The sequence below is a fragment of the Schistosoma haematobium genome, chromosome 3, assembly GCF_000699445.3.
Source record: "Schistosoma haematobium chromosome 3, whole genome shotgun sequence".
Lineage (NCBI taxonomy): Eukaryota > Metazoa > Platyhelminthes > Trematoda > Strigeidida > Schistosomatidae > Schistosoma > Schistosoma haematobium.
The window spans coordinates 22,868,824-22,882,821 of NC_067198.1; the positions used below are offsets into that span (position 1 = coordinate 22,868,824).

The 13,998-nt window shown below is 29.2% G+C and overlaps 1 protein-coding gene across 2 annotated transcripts in view; it reads right to left on the bottom strand.

Moving 5' to 3' along the window:
- The window catches only part of MS3_00005277 (uncharacterized protein), a 44,861-nt gene that overhangs the window by 19,722 nt on the left and 11,141 nt on the right, over nucleotides 1-13,998 (bottom strand). The window contains exon 4 of one of the 2 annotated variants that reach the window (XM_012942747.3): nucleotides 11,242-11,451. The exons of the other annotated variant lie outside the window; for it this stretch is intronic. Coding sequence (XP_012798201.2) covers nucleotides 11,242-11,451 — 210 coding nt within the window. The remainder of the gene's footprint in view (nucleotides 1-11,241; nucleotides 11,452-13,998) is intronic. 2 annotated transcript variants of the gene reach the window in all.

Genomic DNA, 13,998 nt, shown 5'->3' on the forward strand with positions numbered 1-13,998 from the left:
ATTTACCTTAAATGAAATAAGTTTAAAGAAAGAAAATATTAATATACACTCAACGTTTTATAGTTTTCATATTCTTAATGGCTATAGTAAGTCAATGCATTTGAATCATTCTGTATATGATTTAAAAGTCACTTGCGGAAAAGGAACTTAAAGAAATGTTTAGTAATGTACCTCAAATTTACACATATTTTCTCTTTCTCAGTAAAAAAAAGGATTTATTCATTACTGTCTCTAATTATACCGTTTTTTTACATAATACTGAAAAAATGAATATTTATGTTGTATTTGAATAGTCTCCCTTTTCACAGACACTGTCTGAAAAGTGTAAGTGTCGAAATATCATCTAAATCAGTTAGTCAGCATAAATCATGTTTTAATGCAAATATATACTATTAAATAATTTACATTGAACATGTGAGTTCTTTCAAATTTTTGTTTAATATAAATTGTTACAATGCTCAATAAATCCAAAAAAAGGATTTTCTAAAATGTAATAGAAGTATCACTATATCTATTTATATGTAAATAGATGTCAATGAAAATAGTATATCATGATATATGTATGTATAATAAATAGATGTGCACATACTTTTCATATACAAAATATTAACAGAATTAATAAACTAAATGATTTTAATTTCATTGTGGGTAGTCTCATTGACAGATGACAAAATCACTAATTTACATCAATGGATAAAAGCAACAAGAAAAATAAACAATAAAATAGATACATTGAATTAATAGTACATTCATTACTGATTTGTTACTTATTTGAAAAAAAAAAGAAAAAAAAAGTAAAATTAATGAATTACAGTAATAATTTAAATTAAAGAGTTTTTTCTTAAATAAAAATAGAAAAATTCAAGTTTTTTCCTTCTTTCTTAGCGAGAAAAAAAACAGATACTCAACCTGTTGAAAATTATTCATCAAGTCATTTTATATTCATTTTTTAGAACAACTAATTGTAAAGCTGATCAATTACTTCATTACATTTATGTTTCATTCAATTAAGCATAAATGAAATAAATTCTATGTAATCTGAGTTTTTTTAGTTGTATTTATGTAGAAAATATTTACAAACTTTTATGGAATCATTAACTGATCACTATGATTATCTCTAGTTAGTTAATTTTCCTTAGACTTGATTGATTCTATATTCAAAATAGTGCAGTAAAATTTTGGCTATTAATAATGTGTAAATTTTTATTCTGTGTTCCTAATAATAATATGAATGAAAGTATGGGAAAATAACATGAGAATATTTATATGACCAAAAAAAAACTAACAATTCTTCCTTTTCATCATGATTTTGAGTTCATATTTAAATCAGTTTTCTTATTCTATGACGAGAATCAGAGCTTTCTTTGAACTTATGACAGATCTAAATGATCCAAAAAACGAGTTAAATGATTTTATGGTTGTATTAACAGAAACACTGCTTACAACTTTTAAATATTTTCTATTTTCAACTTAAAACAATAGTATACATGAATATCAATGAGATAAAGTTTAATTTTTGTACTCAAATAAAATGTGCACAACTATTATACTTACCTAAGTCTTCACTTCTCATAATCCTAATATTTTCTGTATCATTTCATTAAATCTCCTTACACATTTATTATCTCAATAAAAATAAAAAAATAGTTAATTTAGTTGGAATAATCTACTCATCAGTGTAATATTACAATTTCCCATTAATTTTAAATCTGTTCGCTTGCAGGCACCGTGATGATATTGTAAGATAGTAAGTAACCTTCCTTATTGTACACTAGATTTTCTGACATATTAATCAAGTTAATATTATTATTGGACAGTGACTAACAGTTGATGTCACGACTCACGTTCTTACCTGTTTGGCAGTGGATTTACTTTAAGCCTCAGTATTAACTAGGGTATGTTACAAGCATTTCCAAATAATACTAAAATTAATTGTTCACATTTTGTAGTTAAAGATAATTGTTTGCTTTTCGTGCTTACTGTTAAAGATGAGGAAGATAAAAATGTATGTAATATCTCTGGCTTTGCTCGTAATCTCGTTGTATCACAGCATTATGGCAATACAACTTATCTTCCTAAAATCGTTATTTTCAATAAATTGTTTTGTATGGTGATCAAGTTCATTGTAGTATGCAAAACAAACTTTGACATGTAAAGTAACTGTAAAACTGTTCAATGAAGAAATTCACAAACGAGCGCAATGAAATTAAGTCTGAAGGCAAGAATACCAAACAACTACCTTTTAAAATATGGTATCAAGTCAACTTAATAGGGTGCCGAAATCCAGTAATTTTACTATCAATTACAAATTTTCACATAAAAAATACATCATAAAAGTAGGACAATTTCAGGATAAACAACTTATTATAAGTGTCAAATAAAAAAGACAATAATTGTTTATATTTTTATGCTATAAAAAAAGACCATGAATTGATGCAGCTCTACTTCAGCTTGAGTAACATTCAAAATTCTGAATAAACTTTCAATTTTCCTTTCGTATACAATTCAGTTAATTTAAATATCTTCCCTACTTTAAAGGAGTCTCATATGAGAGTAAATATTCACCTTTTGACACTTTCACTGGGAACATACCTTTCTTTTTTAGCAATGACTGCCATATTTCGGTTTATATTAACTTTCTTTACATAATTTTATTCGTTCAAACATAATTTATATATATATATATATATATATATATATATATTTAAATATAATCGAACCTGTTTCATGAATATAATTCGGTAGACGTTTGAATAAGTAGTCTATAACAGAAGTTATAAGTTTATTGTTTAAGCTAATTAAACGGTTACTTGGGATTGAGAAATAGAAGTTGGAGAGGAGGTAGAAAATAAATGAACAAGTAAAAATAAACAAAAATATAAACATATGACCATGAATAGAATGATAGTAGCTTCAAAGTATATATATATATATATATATATATATACATTAAAATATGAGTGTTGATAAATATGTTCATACATGCATGCATAAAGACAAATAAATAGATAAATAGGGAGATACACAAATATAACTATTATCCCTCTCTCCTCACTTTCTATTTCTATAGTATGAAGAAAATTTTGTCTGATTAACTAATTTCTCATGAGACATATTTATAAAAATGAGAAAACGTTTTATTGTGATTTTTTCTATAAGGAGATTCGATGTGTTTATATTGTAGTCAGAATAATAATTTTTTTCTTGTTAGAATATATATATATTGTTGAATTTATTGTAAATATATATATATATATATATATCTTACTACTTAAATCTGACTAATTTAAATTATTTTCTTTTTTGCCAGTCGTTTCTTTTTTATAATAAAAATAAATTTTTATTGGAAATAAGAATTAAGTAAGAAGTAGTGAATGATAGTGAGAGAAAAAGAGAGAGAGGGAGAGAGATAGGGAAAATAAGTAAGTAAAATATATATAGTAGCTAACCAATAACTAGAAATATAATTCATGTTCAAATTGTAAACATATTTTTTACTCTTTCAATCATTAGAAATTTTATCAAAAATGAATTTTTAATTGTTTTTTTTTGTTTTTTTCACTTTTAAATGAGGGCGAAAATTAATTAGATGAATTTTTTTTAAAAAAAAGAATAAAATATTAAAATCATTTATATTCATATTGTATATTTCAAAAAACTTAAGTGTACTTTTTATTTGTATTAAAAATAATGTCGGAATTTATTTTACTATTCCTACATGATAACTTATCCAGGATTTTAACGAAATATTTTAATGTTATGAAAATACTGATCTTAATGTTTGGTAGATCTAAACTAAACCACTGTTACTTACATTTTGTCTGTTGTGATGGATATCATCTTGTGGAGAAGTTATATAATTTACTGTTATTATTTGACGTTCGATTGCTGTATATTTGTAAACTGTCATTAAAATAGTTATCTCCTTTTTTTCTCTAAGAAAATGTATATCATATATGCAACAAGTTGTGTAAACCGCTATGTCATCAGAACCGAGGAAAGAATAGATATTTTCAATTGAAAATTGAACAATAAATTACTGACAGTTATCATACAAGGTAGTTTATACAATATTGCTTTTGCATTTGGAAATATTTAGCCGACGAACGTCAAACAGATGAAATAAAAGGTGATTCGAAAACCCATCTTATAATCAATGGATGTACTCTACCTAAACTTATAATTAAATATGCCTAACAATAACTTGTTTTCTACATCAAAACACGCAGTAAACCAACAAACAATTCTAGGCATAGTCGAAATCGACGATAATCTATAACGTTTTTAACCTATATTTTTATCACTTTTGTGGGAACTAAATCAGTAGTTTACAGTTGTAGTTTTTATACTTGATGACCAAAAATAATTAAAGGATAGAAAAAAACAGTATTACTGTTTGCTGACATAATTTATACTAAGAATTCTACTTGGTGTTCACTTCATTCCCGCCTTTCATGCTTTTTAATTCATGTTTCTGAGAATTTCACTACTACTGGAGTGTTTTTATCTAGTTTATCCGTTTCATTATGAATATATTTACTGGTTAAACAACTGTAGCAGACCGTAATTTAGCTTTTGCGACAATCTGAACACATTAATATGTGGAACTGCATTAACATACTTTATCAGTCACAACAAAAAGGTTAAGAAAAATTTGCTAACGGAACATATTCATCGTGATTCAATCAAGAAAGATCATTTACGCTCTAAAATCTGAATTATAAACTCCAATTTAAAGTAAGATCAGAACATAGTAATAAGCCAAAAGGCTTATAGATGTGAATTTTTTATTCTTCAAAATTAAGATAAAATACGTCTACTTATTTTCAAGAAGTAAAACGCATCGTTCGCATAGCATAACAAATGTGCAACGCTTAGGAAAATCTTCGAATACTTTGCACCATAACGATCTAAACTGATCGAAAAAGTAACTTTATTTGCTTGCCTTTGCAAATCTTAATATTGTTTTCCACATGATTTTATATAAACAGTTTTAATAAATGTCTTTTATAATGCATCCTGTTGGATTAATGGCATTGGAATCTCTAACATGGCTCTAGATCCTGAAGCTGCTGTCCATCGATTGTAATCACATGAGGTCCTTAAAGTGCGATAATAATGATGAAATAGCGCTAGCATAACTCATTAATGACATCTATAGATTAGATTCACCCTTTCTGCGATAGCATGTTAGTTTCAATAAAGTGCAACTTTTTATACTTATTTGTATACAGGTTTCAACCAAATATAATAAATGACTCAAAACTGAGGACTTCATATTCCTAAGTGATAAAAAGGCTTAACATTACTGTTTTATTATATTTAAACTTGTATTTTTCTGTTAGAAGTTAACGTTAGATGTTAATTGTCATTTTTTATTTAGTAACTAAGTAAATTATATTTGCACTTTTATTTCGATATGTTACCTTTGAGATTTAATGTTTTTATAACTTAAGAAACTCGTGATAAAATTAAACTACCGAAAATTCAGTGTAAGGTTTCTGGAATTAATTTTAATTTTAAACACTATTTGATGCTATATATTGATGATGAAATCTAGTTGTAGTTTGTGATTTTAGGCAACCTAAAACAGTCATCTATCCTATATTTTTTCACTAGTCATACTAAAGTAAACTGTCTAAAATACTCATAAAAAACCAATTTCAACATGCGTTTCACAAAAAGTGATTATCCGTCTAGTGATTAGCAGGTTTTGTTAATTTGACATCTCAGACAAAAAAGCTGAAAGTGACTTGAGACCAATCTGGATAATATCGAATTTTTCTTGATCACTAGAATATACTAATAATGTGTACTAAACATGTACTAATAATGCATGTTAAAGTAACATTTTTTACAGTTAAATTACATATTTAGCAATATGCTTTGAGAATCATAAAGCATTCAGTCATTAAGTTGGTAACATATGTTAAAAGTAGAATATTTCTCACGCTTTACTATAGTGATTAAATAGTGCTGGATACAATGATGTAACGTTCAACATTTTTATTACTGTATAACTTGAAAATACTCGATTATATTTTAGGAAATTTTCTTAAGATTTTTCAGAAGGTTTTCATTAACACTGATACCTTATACGTGTCAAGCTATTTACAAACCCTTATAATCATAGTAGACCCACTGTTATTAAAAAAAAGAATTTATTGGTTTTAAATGTCAACTAAACAAGTTTTATTATGCAAAAATGTCTATCACTAAGTAATTAGTTGCCTATAAAATGAACAAAACATAACTTTATCAGCCTATGTAAACTTTTTTAAGTGAAATATTTGAGGAATCATGAAAGCCTTTCATGGAGTTAAATTATCATAAAGAAAAAAACTGTTAAAGTAATAGCACGATCCTTTATTATTTGCTGTATTCTTTTTAGGATACAAAGTATTTAAATGAACTTCGACAAAAATATATTTCTATAAGAGGTATTTCAATTTTACATGAACATATATTTATAAAGCAATTTCATCTGAAATAATTAGCGAGGATATCAAGTTGTGTGTTCAGCTTCTCTTAATTATTATTTAATCAATAAAATTGCAGAGAAAGGTGTCAGAATTAAAGTATCAATCTGTTAACTAAATAACTGATTAAAGTCTTTGGACATTTGAAGACATTGATTTTAGAAAGTGCTTTAAAAATGAATTATGATCTTCAAACATTATTAAAAGTTAAAGCTAAAGATTAAAAATAGTTGAAGAAATATTGACTATGATAGTGTTGTTCAGTAATGCAGTCATCCTATACAATAAGTACCAATCGTTTTGCTCTAAAACGTATCATGATTATTGAATGTAACTAGTTCTTAGAGAATTGTAAGAAAATCATACTTCATTGATTATTTCAGATGGAAAGTGGTTAACTTTTTCAAAACAATTTCAGATCATGTAAAAATTTATAAATAGTTTTTTTGATGGAGTTTTGTCCTCTGAGCTGGGTGGTTTGGTCGTGGAGATTTCATCGTTCTTCTGAACAACATCGTCAGCACATCGAAATCAGGTTCCATTTCGAACAAATCAAACATGAACAGGAATAAAATTAGTTGATGCATTAAATGAAAATAAGAACTTTGGGTACCTAAACTGACATATTTGTGAGAGAATATAAACATTTAACATAAAGACTACTGTTGTTTGAGTTGTGTAGTGGACTCCAACAGTTCAGACGTAAATACACTATTTCTTTGAATTTATTTTGTGTTGTTTTATTTGATTCTTATAGTTGATCTTTAGAGCTGTAATTGATCAGTCTCTTCTCGGCAAATGTGCACCCTGTGTAGATTACGTCGATACTGCCTTAAGTCACAAGTATTATAAGCAAAGATGGATGGTAGCTAGCAGTGAAATCCAGGACGCGCGTTCCGTCCTATTCGGTACTCGGTCCATGTCCCGGAGCGAACACCAACTCTGCGATGCAGATATATCCAGCTGACGAGTCCCGAATAGGACGAAGCGCGCGTCTTGGATTCCGCCGCTAGCCACCACCTTTCTTTACTGAAAAATTGTTTCTTTATTTGTCTGGTAAAGTAAAATAGTTTGAGAACATTTTACCAAATGTCAGTCGTTTTGAACTAGATCGTGTAAGCAAATGATGTCAATTGAAGAGGAAAATACCATTCTCATAAAACGTATTACTTTGGAAAAATTAAAAATTATTTTAAAACTCAGCGTTTTTCATCATTTACGTTGTATCAATTGGGTTGGTAAGCATCGATTTTCAATCATTTCTACATATTCACGATTCCTTTGTATAGCACCCTAAGTAAAACTTTCAGTAGACAGCAGTTATTCAATTCGTTATCATTGGTTTTGAAATCCTAAAAATTAATTCGTAAACATTTACACTTAAATACTCAATTGCTACTAGTAGATTTTACTTCGAAATATTTACATATCTTTTGTATTAATTACCCTTAACTATATGAATAAACGATTATTGCACAAATTTACTTACTATAAGAAAATAACAAGTTAAGAAGGAAAGTTGACCATCAATTTATTTTGTGATACTTTTCGATTCATTTTGATAGCAACCAATATATATATACCGACAAATTTTAATCCATGATAAAGTTACGTGAAAAGTTAAATTTATTTATTATTAAATTATGTAACGTAGTATTTGAATACAAAAGTAGGGCAATTTTTCACTATTTTCAGGGATAGGTTATTTTGAAAATATATAGTATTACACTATAATGACATAAATAATATATGAATAGAGATGAAATGTTAGTAGAGTTTAGATACCTGAACTGATTCGTTTTGTTAACGTCAGGATCTACAGCAGTTGTTTGAAATTTACTAAGGTCGACTTTGCTTATCAAATTTTACGATTTCTTTTAAATTACCATCAAGATCTTTAAATCTGCCTAATTAGAGAAACTAATGGGGTAATACTAAAGTTAGTTTATCCGACATTGCTAAATGTCTAAGATATTATTGCATAAAACTTCAATTTATCTTTCTGTAAAATGATCTATGTTAGGTTTGGCATTATTAACAGTACATTATCTAATGCAAACGATAAAATGCATTAGTCCCTCTCAAAGACTTTCTAAAGTTAGAATTCACTACAACATAAATCAGTTTGAACAACGTTTTTTTTTCAGTAGAAGAAAAGCCTATAAACACGCAACACTTCCATTAAATCTGATTATTTTTGATCGAAATCATGAGTCAATTGAAGCTAGATCACCATGGAAAACCTGGAAGCACCGGACGGCTGTTTCGTCCTAATTTAACAATCTCCACAACACGTAAACTGATAATTACCATGTGCTCACTAGTGACTAGCTTCGTGAGAAAATTCTCGGAGTTCTGGTGAGAACCCATGATTAGTGGAGCTAATCCGTGTCGGATAGAAACAGGTGTCTACCGTGGTACAATGGAAGATGGTCGCGCAATTTCGTGGATTGGTTGAGATTAGACATTGACACCATTGGATGCTGGCTCAATGGTCTAGTTGGTTAAGCGCCTGGCGCGAGATTGATAAGTCCTGGGTTCGAGTCTCGCGGAATGCGGGATCATGGGTGCGCACTGCTGAGGAGTCCCATACTAGGACGAAACGGCCGTCCAGTGATTCCAGGTTTTCCATGGTGGTCTAGCTTCAATTGACTCATGATTTCAATCAAGAACTTAACAATCTCCACAGCACCCAAACTGATAAATCTGATAATATTTAATTGCATCGTAAGTTAATAAATAAACTATAAAAGAACATGTTTGTGAAGTTTCAACTAATTACTATTTTGCGTTTAGCTAAAAATTACATTAACTTGTAGTGTCGGTTATTATGTTAAGCCCATATACCTTATTCTAGCTTTCGGACATCCCATTCTATTCATTCTACTCGAGTTACATTCTGACCCTGTTATTTATTCGTTTATCAGTCTTGACTGATGAGGGCGTAGGTGTGTGTACAGTTCTTATCCCATTACTCACCACATGCCTGTAATTTATTTTTGTGTGCCTATAAATATTCATTAACGCTTGGTTAAATGGGAGTTGGCTTACCCGCCATCTCCACTGCGCGTCGTTTTGCTTCGTTCTATTCCATTCACTTTATATACAGAATATATGTATTCACAACTCCATTCTCGTTATTCGACTTATTTAATCCTGTTATTGACTAACGTGACTTAAGTCGATGATTATATACGAGGATAGGTGACATATATATTTCAACAACAATCATCAATACAATCACCTTGGTATCAGAACCCGGGCCACTAAAGTGGAGAGCCCTTTCGACAACATCATTCGATCTAAATGACGACGAAATTACGGGCCCCACAAAAATCTCAGCAGCGAATTCAAAAACAATGGAAAAAATGGAAACCTGTGTCTGTGAACATAACTGTTACTAGTAGGTTTTGAATCACCATTACCCAATATATTTTAGTACAGGGATTTGGAGAACATTCATTAACTCATCAAATAAGAGATAACGTAATGTTAACAAGAGAATAAAAACACTTGTTTAAAATATATTTAATTACTAAGCCATGATCTCTCTGAATGCTTCAAGCACAAACTGTAAAAGTGTAAGACCTAATAAGGAATAAAATGTAACAATATTTATTTTTGGGAACTGATATAGTAATAGAATTGCTTATTTCCTGGATCATACTTATTTTTTATTGGCACCTAGCATTAAGAAGTATTACTCGGTACATTTTTAATACCAATATACGAATAATAATAACGATAATAATAGCTTTTAGTTGGTATTAAAGTTTTATTTGTTATCTCAGAAAAAATTATGTTAAATAGTTCCAAACTCTACATGATCTCAGACTATCATCACAAAAAGAATAAATTGTATGACTTAACTTAAAACTGAGCACATAATTAATTAGAAAAAGTGAAGATCAGTGAAATGAATTTCTTTTTAACAATATTATTTATAAAACCTGTACATTCGCATATAATTATTCAAAAGAATAATTGAATTAAAGGTGTAGATGTTTGTTCTTCTATCGTGAAGGCTATTAGCTGATAAATCTTGATAATTTAAAAGCTTATTCGTACATGAAATCAAGCACTGGTTGTCCGTAAAATAGGGGTTATGAATATCTACAATTTTATATTGGTAAGCCTTGTGAACTGATTGAATAATTTAATATCCTATGAGGAAAATTTATTTGTTCGCCTATTTAAAGATAGAATGCTGGGTCTAGTGAGAATCTATTACTATGACATAGAATTTCGTAATATGATTTTTGAATTCTGATACTTAAAAAAAACTATAAAATGAAGACATTTTTACGGACTTATAAATTGTAAACTGTTAGACGATTCAGTAACCAAAGTTAATTTTAATAAAAAGCTCGAAACAAATATTATTACTATTAGGTTATGATTAGAAGTACAGTCAAAATAATTCAAATCTATTGTAAAACTGCCACTAAGACCACAAATATCTCAAAGAAAAAAGATACCATAAATAAAGATGATCACTTCTAATTACGAGGAACAACTGGTGATAGCATTATATCCATCTGATTAACCAGGGCATCTGTCGAAGTCAAGCAGCTTCACTAACATCATTACTATAATACAATATTTTTCAGATACATTTCTACTGAACTCGAGTAAAAATTATCGTCATTTTGATGACGTAAAATCAGATGACATAAAGTTTATTAACATTGGTTTTTTGAGGTTTTCAGACACTATTTAGTAATTAATATAATAAAATTTGAAACGTTTTGTAAAAACTTACTAGAAGTAACATTGCATAGCTTCGTTGACTCTGTTTGTGGAGATAAGGGACTATCAAATTCGTCACACAGTTTGGGTCCTGAATCAAACTGGTGATTACTAGATATGTTTGGCGCTCCTTTATGTGGATGGTCAACCGATTCACTATTCTTTGTAACTAGACAGTCTTTTTTACAATTCGAACTTCTAGCATCGAAATAAGAAGTGGCGCCTTTGAAAAAAATTAAAAATATGCCATAGCTTTTAGCTTGTGTAATGCAGTAGGAACAAAAAGCTATACATGAACGTTTAACTGTTTTATTTAAAATGAGACACTCAACATGTAACCATTTAACACAAAACAACAGCCATTACCATTAAATATTTACCAACGATAATGTCAGTAAACATTAAATTAAAATTCATTAGTGATACAAATAAACAATAAACTGTTAAACAACTGACAATATCCATATTCAACTACTGTGACAAGTCTAAAGATCAAAATAATTACGCTTTCTCCATATAGGTGTAACTGCTATACAATCAACAAACTATGTTTGGATAAATAAAAGTAATGAATTATATGTCCTCGTTCGCCTATTAGAGTGTAAACAATTTACACATTTTAGAAGTTCATGATCATAATACTGTTAGAAAAATATTTTTTTCTTAAACTTTTTTTCATTAAATATAACTAATTACTATTCAGTTGATAGAAGACTTAAGTGGACCGAACTTTCACCTGAATTCGCATTTTAATGTAACCCAAAATTTGATAATAAATGTATATTTCTTCTATCTGATTCAATTTTTTAGTGAATTTTCGTTCTCTAACTGCAAGTTTTTAAAACCAGACTTAGATATTTTAGTTTAGGTGTCACACTCAAAGGAGCTTCATGTAAAACGAAAGCACAGAAAATGCTTGAAACCCGATTCCATAGCAGTAACCAACAAACATAATCCCAGAAGGAAACAAAAATAACTTTCTCAACAGAATACCAGACTTTTTAAAACACAAGATTGAGTTAACATTTTGATCAATAATCCCATACACATATGATACAAACACAAATTAAATCTTATTTATTGGAGAGAAGTCAGAAGGTCAATCCATTTTAAAAGTTGAACTGAGAACTGGAACAGGACCTTTAAAATATTTGGTTGAAAGAAGAACTAATCAAACCTTAATCGAAGGAGATCATGGTTCATTTGTCAGCTCCTTCTCTAATACACAAAGCGAGCATACATATTTTGATATTTTAGGACGAAAGTAAATGTATGAAATCATTAATCAAAAAGGGAATGGATGAATGATATTGATTATGTAACAAAATAAAACTCGTGCGACTTTGGTTAACCCAAAATGTTTACAATACTAAAAATAACTCAAAATGGTATCAATTTCTTTAGACACCTAAAACGTCAAGCAACGGAAAGATTTAAATAACTAAAGCATCAAAAATGAAGAGTAAAATAGCTATCATTACTCTGTAAAGACGTGTCCTATGTTTTCTTCATATACTGCATTGTAGCTTTTATAGAAAAGAGATTTATTATCTTAGAAACACGAGTATTTGATAATAGACAACAGCTCTGTTTATGTAAATCGTTTATTGGTGCCCTGCTGAGCAAGCTTTTTGTATTATATATAAAATAAATAACTTATGTTTGAAAAATATTTATGGAACGATTTTGGTGAACATTGTCTAAGATCTTTGGTTTCACAAATGTCATGTTAGAGGAAGGACTGAACTATCCGATTTTACGAGCTAGAAAACATGCTTCAATGATTGAAAGTGATCAGTTTATCATATAAACGGATGTGCTATTTTAGTAATTATCCACGGAAAAACAGTGAAACGTTCGTTTTAACTTCTATAGTCACCTAAAGAATAAAATGATTATTGTCAGTGGAAGTTACTTTGATGAAGATGTTCCCATAACGTTAAATTAGTGTTTTATTAAAGATATTCCATTCAAAAAGTTCATTTGAATCATTTTTACTATTCATTAACCAGGGATTTACATGTTTACTTACAAATCATTATGGTAATCAGATTCGCAAACACATGAAAAGACAGAATATTATTGGCATATATCACCGGTAATAGTCATGCAGTCTTAAGCAGCGAGCATACATATGGAAATTATTAATTAATCTAACCTACATATCAGACTATAATCTCAAAAATTGACATGGGTTTATCACTTCTCCATTTTTCATTACAGAAAAGGTTTACAAGTACCACAACATGCTAAGCATATGTAGTATTCTTGATCTTTTAATGCAGATTGTGCTACTACAATTTGCCAAGATAAATATTTTAAGACTTTACAGGCACTGTAACTGTTACAAAACGTTTTTAACTATTGTAACGCGTTTACTTGTTTGAGCATGCTTCAACCCTTAAAACTCAGATCGCTCATTACAATATGCCTTTTTTGATACATTCGGTGTACCTACACCAGCAGCATTATAAACAAGGATGGATAGTGGCTAGCAGTGGAATCCAGGACACGCGTTTCGTCCTATTTGAGACTCGTGATATGGATGTGCCTGAGTCCTGGAGTTGGTGTTGATTCCGGAACCCAAACCCACTACCATTCTTCAAACGCCATCTCGTTATCCACTTAGCTACTAAGTCCAGATGGTCACTAGCTTATGCAAGTGGGTGGAATTTTAATGCATTTTTGTATCGGTTGTTTGAATCCTTTCATTGATGTTTAGGAGTGCAGTGGGAAGATTCATAAAAGCAATACAAAAATGAATTATCTA